This window comes from Conger conger, chromosome 1 (assembly GCF_963514075.1).
Source record: "Conger conger chromosome 1, fConCon1.1, whole genome shotgun sequence".
In the NCBI taxonomy this organism is placed as follows: domain Eukaryota; kingdom Metazoa; phylum Chordata; class Actinopteri; order Anguilliformes; family Congridae; genus Conger; species Conger conger.
The window spans coordinates 2,297,695-2,313,203 of record NC_083760.1 but is presented as its reverse complement, the minus strand read 5'-3'; the positions used below and the strand labels follow the sequence as shown (position 1 = coordinate 2,313,203).

At 44.7% G+C, this 15,509-nt stretch overlaps 1 protein-coding gene across 2 annotated transcripts in view; it reads right to left on the bottom strand.

Annotated features, from left to right (window-relative positions):
- Positions 1–10,330: 10,330 nt before the first annotated feature.
- Positions 10,331–15,509, bottom strand: part of LOC133123832 (fucolectin-1-like) — a 128,437-nt gene continuing 123,258 nt past the window's right edge. The window contains exons 3-6 of one of the 2 annotated variants that reach the window (XM_061234450.1): positions 12,666–12,790; positions 12,027–12,109; positions 11,163–11,457; positions 10,331–10,603 (exon numbers count right to left, since the gene is read on the bottom strand). In XM_061234450.1, coding sequence (XP_061090434.1) covers positions 10,438–10,603; positions 11,163–11,457; positions 12,027–12,108 — 543 coding nt within the window. In that variant the 5' untranslated portion in view covers position 12,109; positions 12,666–12,790 and the 3' untranslated portion in view covers positions 10,331–10,437. Of the gene's footprint in view, positions 10,604–11,162; positions 11,458–12,026; positions 12,110–12,665; positions 12,829–15,509 lie in introns of those variants that run through there. The other variant, XM_061234459.1, reaches the window with a different exon arrangement.

Below are 15,509 nucleotides of genomic sequence, written 5' to 3'. Positions count from 1 at the left end.
GCCGTCGAGGAAGTCCGTGAGTCACAAGATGCCGCCCTGTTCGCAAACTCTGCCTCTCCCGACCTGCAGACGGCGATGGTAGTTCAGCGTACGGAGCAGAGACTTGTTGACTGTGTCTCTCCGTTCGAGAATCACTTTAGGTGATGATCGCTGAAGTATGGTAGCCTGAATCTCTAAATAACCTAATCTAGTTGGTATTGTTATGGCTCTTCATACTTTATAGTATAACGTGAACGCTGACCTGTAGTTGGTAGCCTGTTCGAAATAACTGGGAAAAACGATGGCACTCTTTTTTTAGTGTTTGCTCTAGATTTTCCCACAGATTCGCTGATAAAACAAAACTCACACATAGACCGCTGGTCTGTTGAGGTAGCTTATGGCAATGGTTTTAGAGAATATAAAATACAATAAATATTAAAAGTTTGCCTTAAAATATTTTAACATTAAAATACCGTTGTGTAAAGACCTTTCACAGTTAAATACAGTACTCCGAGTACAATGCAAGATAATGAGTGAATCTTTGTATTTGTAACCTATCGATATCCATTGAGTGGCTACTCAAAAGAAGGGCGTTTCGTGACGGCTAAATCTACTGTTGTCCAGTGATTGGTTTTGTTTTCCAGTGGGGCCCCGTCATTGACTACCTGACACAAACTGGGTCAAATGTATGTCTATAGATCATAGATCGCTCATACGTAGTTTCTGCAATGGCTGTTTGTTTGCTTCTATAATTTTTGACTATGGTGTTTCTCAGTAGTTTTAATGGTACAGGCTCGTTTACACATTCTGCTATATGTGCTGATGTTTTGTGACAATTGTATGTAAATGTAATGGAATGTAATCATGTAATGTAATGTAATTCCGTCTGGATCCTGTCGCCTTTGTAATCCCCGGCATATTTACTTTCTTGCTGATTGAAAACTATGCCCATAGATCAACTCCGACGTAGTTTCTGCAATGAGTCGAGACTCGAGACTTCTCCCTGTCAGCCGTCCACGACGTGCTCCGTGTAGCGTTAGAATCGGCCGTTAATTACAGAGGGGATATATACGTCGAGCACCACAATTCATGGGACAGTGGCACATTTTTTGGTTCTCTACTCTAGCCCTTTGAGTTTGAAAGGAATCAGTGGCAATGAGGTTGAAGTGCAGACCGTGAGTTTTAATTTGAGTTTATGAACGAACGAACCGCTTAGCACCTTTTGTACATGGTACCCCAATTTCTAAGGTACAAAAAGTATTTTTCGAATTGGCTTCATAGACATAATTTGTGTCATTAGTGAATGCAGAAGAGAGCTGTTGATGTCTCGCCTTGATTCTAGACTTTGTAATTGCCTTTGGAGATTGTTGCTGGGATGTGACAACACAAGGAAGATGCAAATTAAGCTGCCGCCAGGAGGCTCAGAAATGAAAATCAATCAATCAGGATCATTGCAGTATCCCTGGGCATGCCCAAGTCAACAGTCTGGTTCATTATTAACCAGAAAAAAAGACGGAGGAAGACCACTGAAGTGGAAGTTGTTGTTGAAGGCCCAACACCAGACTCGCTTTTTTGCTTTCCCTGACGACAGAAAGGTGGCGTATATTCAGCGCACACGTGAGACCAAGCTGTCTCCTGTCAGGCTGCTGGAGCCGGCCAGAACATCACGAACATAAACACTGTCCCTAAGACGAGCCTCGAGGCCCCTGCTCCACCGCTCTTCTCCCCAATTTAGGCAGGAACTGTCAGAGTCTCCTCCTGCTCAGAGATCTCCTCTCCTCCTGCCCAGAGACAACCCCTCTCCTCCTGCTCAGAGATCAGCCCTCTCCTCCTCTGGTTCTGGTTGGCATTTATATAGCGCCTTTATCCAAAGCGCTGTACAATTGATGCTTCTCATTCACCCATTCATACACACACTCACACACCGACGGCGATTGGCTGCCATGCAAGGCGCCAACCAGCTCATCAGAACCGGCAACCCTCCGACTGCCAGACGACTGCTCTTACTGACCGCTCTTACTGACCGCTCTTACTGACTGCTCTTACTGACCGCTCTTACTGACCACTCTTACTGACCGCTCTTACTGACCGCTCTTACTGACCGCTCTTACTGACCGCTCTTACTGACTGCTCTTACTGACTGCTCTCCTCCTGTTCAGAGATCATCCCTCTCCAGCTCATTCCACACCTTTCATTTTTGTGCCTTTTTTCCCACCTATGCGTTCAAGCGGAGGACTGGGAGGGGGGCGTGCACCCCCCCCCCCCCTACCCGAAACCCAACCCCCCGGGACACCTGCGCACACAGGCACAGAGATCCCACCCCCCCCAACCCGAAACCCAACCCCCCGGGACACCTGAGCACACAGGCACAGAGATCCCACCCCCCAACCCGAAACCCAACCCCCCGGGACACCTGAGCACACAGGCACAGAGATCCCACCCCCCAACCCGAAACCCAACCCCCCGGGACACCTGAGCACACAGGCACAGAGATCCCACCCCCCAACCCGAAACCCAACCCCCCGGGACACCTGAGCACACAGGCACAGAGATTCCACCCCCCAACCCGAAACCCAACCCCCCGGGACACCTGAGCACACAGGCACAGAGATCCCACCCCCCAACCCGAAACCCAACCCCCCGGGACACCTGAGCACACAGGCACAGAGATCCCACCCCCCCCAACCCGAAACCCAACCCCCCGGGACACCTGAGCACACAGGCACAGAGATTCCACCCCCCAACCCGAAACCCAACCCCCCGGGACACCTGAACACACAGGCACAGAGATCCCACCCCCCAACCCGAAACCCAACCCCCCGGTACACCTGAGCACACAGGCACAGAGATCCCACCCCCCACCCCTTCATGCTGTGGTCACACAGCGGGCCAAAACAAACGCACGTCAAAACGTAAGTGGAGATGGAGGGGATAGGGACTGGGGGTGGTTGTGGTTGTAATTGTAATTATAATTGCTGAGTGTTAGAAAGGAAATGTTTCAGTCCCCAACCCCAACCACCACCCACTCAACACCCCCAACACCCCCAAACCTACACAGAGAGGAGATTAGCTGGCAGTCTAGCAGCAGATGCTAGTGGCCCGTGTGCACAAACTGCTACTGTGTTGTGAGAAAAGGAATCCTGTCAAAGTGCTCATTGACCTTCTGATGTTCGATGCCTGTCTACCCCACTGTCCCATGCATGTGGGCTCCTGTGGGCTACCTGTTACTGAGAGGGTATGAGGGAATCTTGTTGCTTTGCTGTTGTTTTTTGTCCATCCTTTGGAAGAGTCGGCTCTTTGGAATGTTTAAATTAAAAAAATTCCAATTCCAAGGTTCCAGTGTTCTAGAGCTCCGTTGCTTTCGGTCACCAGCAGTGATTGTTACATCAGCAGCATTAGAATGTTCAGTTAGCAACGTTCAAATCGCCTGTTTGTGACCTCACCATGGGTGAAGGAGAATGTGGATGGAGAATGTTATTGGATATGTTTTGATTGCCATGCCATATCCTGCTATTGGAGAATGTGCCCCAGCCCGACCAGTTATGAATTCCAATTTTACACTCTGATATGGACGATCCAGCCTGCACAATCAGGTTTGGGGGAATAAGCGGCCCGGTCTCATCCGGGGACAATACAGCGGGCAGGAGCTGGAGTGGCGTTCCCCGGAGCACCGCTCTGTTTACGCTCCAGAGGGAGATGAGGGCTGCATTCCAAACCCATGTCCAGACGTTCTTCCCACTGTCGCTCTGCAGCGCTGACTCCAGATCAGTGGATGGGGGTGTAGGGAGCAGCCGCTGTCCCGTTCCCACCGCTGAGCGCTGACCTGAGATCAGTCCTGACCGAGGGTGCGGTTTGGAATGACTGGCCTGTGGGATGTGGAACTTGGGGCGCTTGCTGGAACATCATTATAATTTTCATCTCTAAAAATAAGAGCATCTGTTCTGACTGTGTTGGACAATCACGGGTCTTCCATCCAAGTCATGCAAAAATAAGGCGCTTTTTTAAACAACAGATGATCTAGGATGAGTGCAATGTAGTGCTGCAGGCAAGTGCAGTTATTTTTTGAAAATGCAACAGAAATAAAAACTAATTTTATGCAGTTTTCTGTTAAAATGGATGCACAGTTTAAACCTGAGCACTTGGAGGTCATAGTCATGACTCCTGACCAGCAGATGGACTGACGTCTTATGGATGAAGTTTGGCATTGCACAAGTAAGTGTATGACTATTCTAGAGTTACGCTGATGTTCTTCACTTCTGTAAGTCAGGATAATAGTGTCTTTAAGCCAATGCAATGCAGTGTAATGTAATGAGAAATGTCATTTTTGTTTTTAAACGTTTTTTATTTTTTATTTTAGTTTATGAGCCCAAAAGAAGCCTATTAGGCAATTTGGTTTCTCCCATTGAATTATGTCTGATTTGACTTCATCGTTAGCTTGCATGTGTACCCTTGTATCTCAGTATCTTAGCTTAGATTACCTTGCTACCTATACAACAGTGACATCCATCGAATGCCTGATAATCATTCCTACACACTCCGCACACATCTCCTTAGCACCCCAACACACATCCCACTAGTTCTGACCAATTCCCATTGCTGTGGTGTTTGTGTGTAACCTGCACTTTTAAATATAACTTTTATTAGCTTCAATCCTGCATACAGAGACACTGTAGGACGTGGGGGTTGAGTAGCACTGCTCTGTCGCCCAGGAGGACGTGGGGTTGAGTAGCACTGCTCTATACCTCAGGAGGACGTGGGGTTGAGTAGCACTGCTCTATACCTCAGGAGGACGTGGGGTTGAGTAGCACTGCTCTGTCGCCCAGGAGGACGTGGGGTTGAGTAGCACTACTCAATACCTCAGGAGGACGTGGGGTTGAGTAGCACTGCTCTGTCGCCCAGGAGGACTGTACTTCCACATGTTACCAGAAGAGGGCGCTGTTTTTTTACATTTAAAGCTCAGGAATTCTCTGTTTCCTAAATGACAGTTTATTTTGAATGAAATGTGAAGAGATTGGCAGTGGGAAATAACTTTATATTATAATTATATATTTATATTATAGCTGATTTGCTGATTTAGCCCTTTTTAATGAAAATCAGAATCTCTTACAGAACGTTCACTGTGGATTCTGGATACACAGGCACACAACCATACACTCACACATACATGCACAACCACACACACACACACATATGCCCATGCACATGCTCATCAAACAGGTGGTTTACCTTTACGACATTGGCTCAGGAGGTAAGAGGTATATGGTGCGTGTGTATGGTCATCTGGCGGTTGCCAGTTCGATCGAGGCTGTGTCGAAGTGTCCCTGAGCAAGACACCCAACTCCCAAATGCTCCTGACCAGTTGGTCGGTGCCTTGCATGGCAGCCAATCGTAGTTGATGTATGAGTGTGTGTATGAATGGGTGAATGAGAAGCATCAATTGTACAGCGCTTTGGATAAAGGCGCTATATAAAGGCGCTTACCATTTTACATGTCCTTGAATAATATGCAATTTATAACATGTTAATATGGCATTAATTAGACACACTGTCCTGTGTTTCATGTAAATACAACATTAAAGTCAATATTTGGAATGGAATGTAGTTTCTATGGAACAGCAAAATATTCTCTCAGCAAGTTAACATGGCTTCTGGGTGTTCATCCACACAGCAGACCCAAATTTAAGACCCAGGCTTTAATACAGCCAGCGCCCGGGGATGTGAATCTAAACTGAGACGGGTGCGTGGGGGTTGGACCCAAAATGCACGACTCAGAAACAAAGGTTAGATAGTCCCGTCAGGGCTTTATTCGGGACGAATCCCAGGAGCGTAGTCACAACAAGCAATGTCCATACACGTAGATCCAGCCAAACAAATATTAAACAAACAAACAGCACGGTGCCGAGGGAAGAGGCAAACTCGTAGTCGGTAAACATGCAGGGAGGTCCGGTAGCAGGAGAGCCGTCAGCGGGGCAGATGTACAGGCGGACGGCAGGCAGAGTCGTAGTCGAGGGCGATGCGGAAACCATAAAACAATCAGCGAGGCAAAAGTACAAAGACGGTAGGCGAGGACGTGGTCAAAAACAAACAATGGTCAACGAAACCGAAATCAATAACGATGGTCGGTAAAACAGGCTTGGATCTTAACGTGAATCAATCAGAAAATAATGCTCAAGCGTTGCGTAGTAAAACTAGAGGCAGACAATTTCGCGAAGAACAGTTGCGCGACTGGGCTATAAATGCGGGTGTAGACAGGTGTAGACAATTAGTTAGAGTGTAGCAAGGAAATGGAAAACAGGTGCGATGGATGACAAGTTTAACAAGGAGATTAGTAATCGTTAGTAATAAACCTATCCTGCCCTAGCATTAGTAAATTAGTAAATGACATGCACGAGAAACGTAAGGTAACATGAACACATGATTAGTTTTGTTAGTTTCTACCCAATCCTGATCTAGCGTTAGTCGTTTTAGTAAATAGACAAATGGAAACAATTAGGGAGTGAATGACAGAAGGAGCGAGAGAGAAAAGGCGGAACGCAAGGTTTGCGGAAAGACATGTAAAAGTGTATGCATAAACAACGACCAGTTAACGTAACAATAAACATAAATCAAAACATAATACAAAACGAAACTAAGACGATAACCATTCAACATAACAAGGTAATATAATCGTAACGAAACATAACTAGACATGACGAGAAAATAAATCGTAACAAGAAATAAACTAAACAACATGAGTGTGTGTGTGTACATGTATATGGTGTGTGTGTGTGTGTGTGTGTTTGGGACAGAGAACAGTGAGTGTGTGTGTTTGTGTACATGTATATGGTGTGTGTGTGTGTGTACATGTATATGGTGTGTGTGTGTGTGTACATGTATATGGTGTGTGTGTGTACATGTGTACATGTATATGGTGTGTGTGTGTTTGGGACAGAGAGCAGTGTGTGTGTGTATGTATATGATGTGTGTGTGTGTGTACATGTATATGGTGTGTGTGTGTGTGTGTGTGTGTGTACATGTATATGGTGTGTGTGTGTGTGTGTGTGTGTGTGTTTGGGACAGAGAGCAGTGAGAGCAGCTGGAAGACAGAATGCTGACGTTCTGCATCAGATGTTCTTCATCAGACGTTCTGCATCAGATGTTCTGCGGCAGACGTTCTGCGTGAGACATTCTGTGGTGGGTGTGTGTTGACTCACAGGGCCCCTCTCCCATGTTCATCACATAGGTTAAGAGCAGAGGCAGGCGGAGGGGGAGCATGTTCATCACATTGGTTAAGAGCAGAGGCAGGCGGAGGGGGAGGGGGGTCAGAGAAGGGGAGTTGCGTGTCGATGAGTGCCGGCGGCACCCTGATGTTTACAACCGAGAAAACTTTAAACTGTCCACGCCGGACACGCCACAGGAGCAGGAGAGCCCCGGCCACGGCAGGAAACATTACACCATCATTCTGTGTCCTGTTATAGTCGGCCAGTTTGCAGGTTCTTTGGCACGAGCTAAAGTGAAATATCATCGTAGAAATACGCTCACACAAAGGTATAGAGGGTGCTGCAGTCTACCCTCATCAAGAGCAGAAACCAACAACATAGTTTTTTTAGAGTAGCATTTAAAGCATCTATGGCAAAAAAAAAAAAAAAATTGAAACCTATGTAAATGTTTGAACCTTGATCTCAGTAGCAACCTCCTTTATTAACTATGGTAGTTGCTTGAGCCTTATTAAACTGCAATGTACAAATAAAAGCATGTCGTTGAGCCTTTCTGTCATGGAATGACCATATCAGTGCCAGATTCATGCACTCTCAGCCAATGATGTGGCAACCTCTGCTTTCTACAAGACACAAATTACCTACCGTCTGGTTATAGTGTGTTACATTGTTTGTAAACTGGGGCTACACTACAATTAATTACGGCCATCTAAGATATGAATTGTGTTTGAATTTGATAAAAGGATGGAATGTATGATTATATGTTATTATTATTATCATTATTAGCTAATGCAGCGTCATGCTGGGATACTATAATTATGAGTGAGAAAAGTTGGGTGTCATCTGCGGCGAGATGGAAGAATATTACATCTTTTCTGCCTTTGAAAACATCTCCCTGTGTTCATGTTCGTGGATACTACCCGGGGAGGACGTCACATGAACAGGACCCCAGGCATGGTGCTTTCAGTGTGGGAGAGAGCGAGTCTAAGACCAACCCCGCAGACTGGTGTCACAAACTCACAAAGACCAGAACCTTCCACACTCACCCTCAGCTCAGATACTCAGTCAATGTTCACTTCCTTTTAAACTTCTTAAACCAAAATTAGAGACATGCTCACTTGCAAAGTCACAAGCTGAACCATCATTAATCACCAGTGGTGTAAACATAGAAGCAGTAGCTGTGGTTTTTTTTTTAATAAACATTTATGCTACATCATGTTCGCGATAATCCAGGACTTTCATTCAGTGACAAATTATCCTCCTCTTAAAGATCAGTAAACATTAGGGGACTAACAATCCTTTACACTGATGTATACCATGAACTACTACAGTGGAATTAAATTATTAGCAAGTTATTATTTAACGTCCATGTCTCTCACCCTCCGTATAATGAAATACTCATAGTGTTGCAAACTCATTTTAAATGTGAAATAGTGAAATGTTTTCTTGTGATTTGGAATTCAAAAGGTATTTTAAGATGCTGACTGGGAGTTTTGCCAGTATAAAACCATGGATAAAACGTCAGTCAGGTTAAGCCGTAACCATATTTAAGTAAATGTTAGTATTTCTGCAGACACATGTGGGTAGTAACCATGACAGTAAATTCTCTCTTTGTAACCGGCGGAGATAAAATATTACGTAATTCATTGGTTAGAAATTACTTCCATTCTCAATCAAAACGTTTTATAACAGGAACTTCTTATTTCAACCCTGTTCAATCAGCAACCGTTACTCTTTCTGTGGACCAGGAAATACTCTGGGCCTCGTGCCCGGAAATATCTTTGTAATGTTTCAAATGGCATGTCGCCATCTGCTGTTTAAACCTGCTGCGTGTAGTTGAACGTTACCTGAATATTTATTCTGGCGCTACGTCTGAAATTAGCTGACAATTTAGAATGCCAAAACGGTATTAGTATGTCCATACTTGCATAAAATAGTATACTAAACCCACATGTTTTTTGTTTTTTTCTCTTTCAAAAGATTAATGTCAAAAGGATTCGATAATTTATATAGATGCGCAATGCTATGAAAAAGTCGTTTTCGCCCATCCAGGTTGTCCTCCATTATTGCATATTTTACATCTTTAGTCCAAAAGTCATATTAGACAAAGGGAACCTGAAAAAACACAGGACACATGTGAAAAAATATATATATTACTTAATTAATTTAATGGAAAATGTATCAAACAACCATGATAAAACGTAATGGGCCCCTTAAATGTAGTAAGTGGTTGCACAACTTTTAGCCTGTAATTTGATATAATTACATTAGTCATTTAGCAACCTTATATCCTTCACAGGTGGAGGTTCGTGTAGGACTTTTGACTATATACTGTGTTATCTTCTACTTCCCTGTTTGCCACCTTCTGATCCTTGCCTGTCCTTGCCCATCTGCCAATATTTCTATTGGAAACACTTAGAGTTCGCTACTGGTTCGATTGTTCTGAAGCCTGACATTTAGTAAATGTTACTTCTGGCTTCATATTCAGTGCCAGGTGCTACCCAGTTTATTGTACTGTAAGGTGCAGGTGTGGGAGTCAAGCTTGTTCTCCATGACTATTGTAACCTGTCATTAGAGGATTCGAGGAGCTTAAACTAAGCCAGGAGGAATTTATGGCTTGCCAAAATAAACTGGAGGGATTTCCTGCCTTCACCAATCAGAAGGGTGCATTCTGATCACTTCATTCAAGGTATAATCTAGCCAGATCAGATTGATTAATACCAGTGTTGACAACTAACGTTAATGTTCGTAAAGCTGGGTAACATTAGTCGGCTGGTTAACGTTAGCTAGCGTTCACAAACTTACGTGAACGTTAGCAGAGAGAGATCCTTATCTCAAAGGAGCACACTAGCCACTCTCCTAGTAATCTTGATTTGTCTTTCATATGGCTAAACAGCTCTGTGCCTCTAATAAATGTGTTGTAAGATTAATCAGCTACATTTATATCTCCCCTTTATTTCTCTTCATGTGAAGAAAAACGGTTTCGAAATGTGCAAGCACTAATTCCTGATGATTTAACCCTGGGCACCCAAGAGTTTAATCCGCACACACAACATGCAAGTCAATGTTTTACATTTGATTTTATTTGATGCGCTACAAAGAAAATCAAACAGTAAATCGACTTAAAGAAAGAACAGGAGTAGAACTCCAGCAGGTGTTGCGTACATGAAAAGCAGGAAATAAAACTTGATCCCAAGATTGATTTCTTTAGCCAATTTCTTACAGACTACACCGGGCTAAAGTGACCAGCCTTAAATGTGGTATCAGCCACACAAGTTAGCGGGAGGAAGCAAAGCGTTCACTTCCACTTCACAGAGATGAAGGTAGTTCTTTCCTGGAAGGTGCACCGTCACGTAGCGTCCCAGCATTAGCCCGGGACAGGGAAAGGTTTTAGTCTCTCCTGCTCTCATAGATTCAATCTTGCTGCACCTGCAAGAGGGAACAGAAAAAAGTTGCTAAGTGGCTTATTTTGAATAATAATTGTCTAATTATTAAGAGTTCTAACTATGAACATGATGCTGCCTCGGTTACAGTAGCTAGCGTGTGATGAGGGGGAAGCTTATTGTGCGGATGGGCTGGTAATGGAAATGATCTGTCAGTGTGAGCTGGTCTGTACTCTGGTCTGTACTGCAGAGTTAAAGTGTGGGCAGGTCTGTCCTCTGGTCTGTACTGCAGAGTTAAAGTGTGGGCAGGTCTGTACTCTGGTCTGTACTGCAGAGTTAAAGTGTGGGCAGGTCTGTCCTCTGGTCTGTACTGCAGAGTTAAAGTGTGGGCAGGTCTGTACTCTGGTCTGTACTGCAGAGTTAAAGTGTGGGCAGGTCTGTATTCTGTGCTGTTGGCAGCACCCTCTCTCTCTCTGAAGGACACACTTATCTGCTCTGCCCCAAATAGAAAGAGGGCATTGCAGAGGTGAGAAGGACATTATGACCAGGCATTTCAAAAAAGTGTTTGTGAATATGAGGCTCTGCGTGTAAAGATGGCTACTGACCGTGCATTATTGATGCCGTTGTTCTCCAGGGAGTCGCCGATAAGGATCTGAGCTCCACTGATCCTGTCTCCACAGCAGTCTCCTCTGTTGGTGATGGTGACGGAGGTGATTAAGTAGGACTTCAGCAGGTCCACCCTCCACCAGGAGTTGGGGCTGAATGAGGTGTGGGCACAGGACGCATGGTAGAAATCAGGTTCTTGGTTTCCATCAATGGCATTGGCTGCCAGGCTGAACGCTGCCACAGGGCCTGGTAGAAGCCCTGATTGAGTGGCCTTGCCGCGTAAAGCCACGTTCTCTGCAGGGGGAAATGAACACAACTGAGCCAACATGGCTGTAAAATGCTGTTACTTTATTAGCACCCTGGACTAACTGTGTCCTGTGCAACTGCAGCAGTACTGTGAAATTACCCATCATGCCTTTGGGTGTTCAGCCAATTTCTCCACGGCAGAGGCTGTAAGTCACTGGCCATCGGATCACTTTGGCTCATTGGGTTTATGAGTTGGAGGGAAAGGTTTGTCAGGCATAATATGAGTCTGATATGTGAAGCTGGCTTTCATGCTTAAACGTTTAGTGAACCAATAACATGAAGTTAAATTCCACAAGGTCTGATATTACTTCAGTTAAATCATGTCAGTGGCAATAGTATCTGAATTGAATTGTAATTATATTCAAGTGGTAAAAACATTTGCCTTTGGTCAACACTTCCAAACACCAATTTTTTTATCTCACTCGGAACATTAATTTCAGACAACTGATCCAAATAGATATGGATAAAGATTGATGAAGATTTTTCAGCGAAACACCTGTACACTTTCATGCACAGGTGATTTCCATGGCAGTGCATGTGCATGGGGTGAAGTGTACCTTCTGTAAATCCTGGAGGAACTGAGCATGACTTGACGGCTGAAAGTGCCACGATCTGAACAAGTAAGATTATCACCTTCATCCTGGAAAAGAGGGGAGAGATTATTGAGCAGAGACCAAGTACATTTTGGAAGTATACTGGGGAAAATGTACATTTCACAAGTCAAATCTTCAAACAAATATTGAGTTGACATGTGGCTCTACATGGTGCATCCTCAATTTAATTTATTTTATTTAGTTAATTTGACGCAACAGATTTTTCTTCCAATGCAAAGCATTATGAAGGTAATGTGTGCTAGCTAACTTAGCTTAGGTAACCAGATAGCCAGCATGAACCACCAATGATGAGACCCTTGAAGGAACATAACTCTTGAACATATAAAATATTTTTTTACAAAGAGATGAATTCAATGTGAAGATCACGGGTTACCCCATTTAGGGTTAAGCAATTTATAAACATAGGATACAACATTGCGTCATGGCTACATTTTCTCAGAGAAATAAACAGTGAAACTGAGCACAGCTAATGTTCAATTAAATGGTTGAAAGCTTTCAAAAGCTTCATCATTAATTTTGGTCAGATTGCTAATAGAGAGCTTTTCAGGTGGATCTGCAGGTAGATCTATTCTGTAAACTCACCTGTCAGTAAGGCAGCAGGTTCACAGGTAGATCGTTGGTAGTTATTTGGTCTCCAGTGCAGACGTACCCAGAATGAAGCCTCTTAAATACCCCAGAATGGGAGTGCACTCCCTACAGATCTGAAACTGAGGACAAATATTTGTGCAAGTGGGGTGTATGATGATCCATCAATGCAAAAAAAATGCATGAACAATGAGGCAACATCTTCATTTCGTCCAGATTACCAAGGAAGTTTGTGCTGATGTGTTTATCAGGGGCCTAGTCAGAGCACCCGTCCCCCTCCCTCAGTGACCGATTTCCAGTCAGTTGAGCAAGGAAGGCCAATTTCATAACCAGTGTCAAACCTCTGGACACATTCAGCGCTTTTGCCCACGACGGAGAAATCAGCCTTCTTCTCAGCCGCCTTTAAACTACTAATCCCCTCTGCCAGAGGCCACAGATGAGGGCGACAGGCGACATTGGCTAAGATCTGTTGGCTGCCAGTCGGAGGGTTACTGGTTCCATCCCACCCTAGGTGTGTTGAAGTGTCCCTGAGGAAGTCACCTAACACTAAAATGCTCCTGATGAGCTGGTCGGTGCCTTGCATGGCAGCCAATCGCTGTTGTTGTGTGAGTGTGTGTGTGTGAATGAGGATCATCAGTTGTACAGCGCTTTGGATAAAGGTGCTACATAAACGCCGACCTTTTACCATGTGTGCAGAGAGGCCTCAGTGGAGACTGGCCAGTTGTCAAGGTAATGATGTCAGGAGAAGATAGTCCCTTTATCCTTCACACAGGCTCACAAGTCTCCATGCTCAAGCAAAGCACATTCCGTCAATTATTTGGTGAGCAGGGAGCCGGCCTCCAAGGCTAAAGGCAGCCGATGGCCAACAGGCTCCTCGTTGGCTGTATGGAGGTAAATCTGGGCACTGGCACCACTCTACTTCCAAAATGTGGCATTATTATTGTGAAAGATCATTGTCTCCTACAGACACCAGGCCTCTTGGTAGAGAATATTATCCGAGGCAGCTGGAGGATGACAAGTTAAAGACCGGACTAGCCCTCCACGCCAACCCAGTGGGCCAGCAAGCGTGCAGAGAAGCGCTGGCTATCTGCCTGCCTCCAGGTTTACCCAATCAGATGGTGAAGTGGGGTATGTGTGTGCACTGTACAATATCATTGCCCCACCTAAGCAGGAAGTAGTATTCATGGGAAGGGTTTGGGGGGGCGCTGGAGGACACTTGTACCTGGACCTGGTGGAGCCATTGTCTGATCAAGCCAAGCAAGACTGTTCCTGACTAGTGGCCAGGGCTGTGGTCCACGCTGAGGGTGGTAGGGTGCCAGAGAGGCTGAACACTCTGGGTACAGTGCCAGTATACCTGAAACGGCATCAAAAGGTTGCCTGCTTGTCCCGAGTTATTGTTGCACACTTGAATAATGACACTTTGTGATATCCAGGTGCTCATATTTCATTGTATTCTGCAACAACACATGAAAATAATGTCCAGCTGCAACAGGTTGTGCGACCTGAAACCCCAAGTGATGTCTACATCCCAGCGGGCCTGAGTGGAGCAGACCATACCCCAGAACAGACACAGCAGGTAAATGCTTTTCTATGCGAGCACAAAGAGGTGTTCTCCATGTCTGCCCATAACTGTGTACAGGCCGATGCTGTGTTTCACCCAATCTCCACAGGGCAGGCACCACTGACAAACCCAACCAAATCTCTACCAGGAGGTGCGTACATTGATCCAAGGCATGTTGGAGGCAGGAGTGATCTGCAAGACCACCAGCTCTTGGGCATCACCCATAGTCTCAGTGCCCAATAAAGATGGCACTTTAAGGTCTTGCATAGATTATCATAAACTCAACAGTGTAACCTCCAAATATGCCTTCCCCTGGCCCCGCGATAGAAGAGTCTTGCACTCTGCTCTCGAAGGCCAGGTTCTTTTCCACCCTCGACCTCACCAGTGGATACTATTGATATTCGTAGGATTGTACATTCAGAGTTCTTTAGAGTGTCTGTCATTTTGATCTATGAAAAATTGGCCGGCATTTCATTTTTGCTGGGTTAGGACTAGAAAGCTCAACGAAGTAAAATGTAGTATGTTTTCCACAAAATCCAAATGGCACCAACATTGAGGGAGGGACCCTCTGGAACCCAAAAAAACAAATCATGTATTGTAATCAAACATGTCCTTTTGGAGAGCTTCTAGAACAGCTTCATAAGGGGTACTTAACTCACCAGTAAATTCACTCAGAAACAGTCAAACCACTTATTTTCACCGTGCTAAGCATTGTGCATTTTTTATTAAAACCGCACCCATACCCAGCTGTGCTTTGTGTTATGGGCTAAGGATGAGTTAGCTGGAAAGCGACATGAATCAAGGATTGATCAGGGTTGAAAGAGTTGTTCAGCAGGTGTTCAGCCAACATTTTTATAACCTCCAGATCATTAACTCACCACTGTGTTCTGTACCAGAAATTCATTAGCTACCAGAAGACCGATAAACGTTTATTTACATTTAATTATTGGTAAACTGCTCTCTTACTTGGCCACCCTCCAAATATTCACTACTGTTTAAGATCACAGTCCTGTGTTCATATAAAAGTCCCTGGAATCAGAACAGTTTTTTGATTTAAAAAAGGCATTTGAGTGCTTTGCAGTGCTTTGTTGGAATGATCTTCAGTCAAAGCTCCAGCTTTACTGAAATGTTAACAGTCTTATGCATGATGTGTGCTCCTGTTACTGATATGCAGTATACAAATGTCTATCTACGGATGTCCATCCAGGCTGTCTGAGAGCCTGATGAGTGTTTTTGTTTTCGCTGCCTGCCCTCATTTCACTACGTAGTATTCCTCTTGT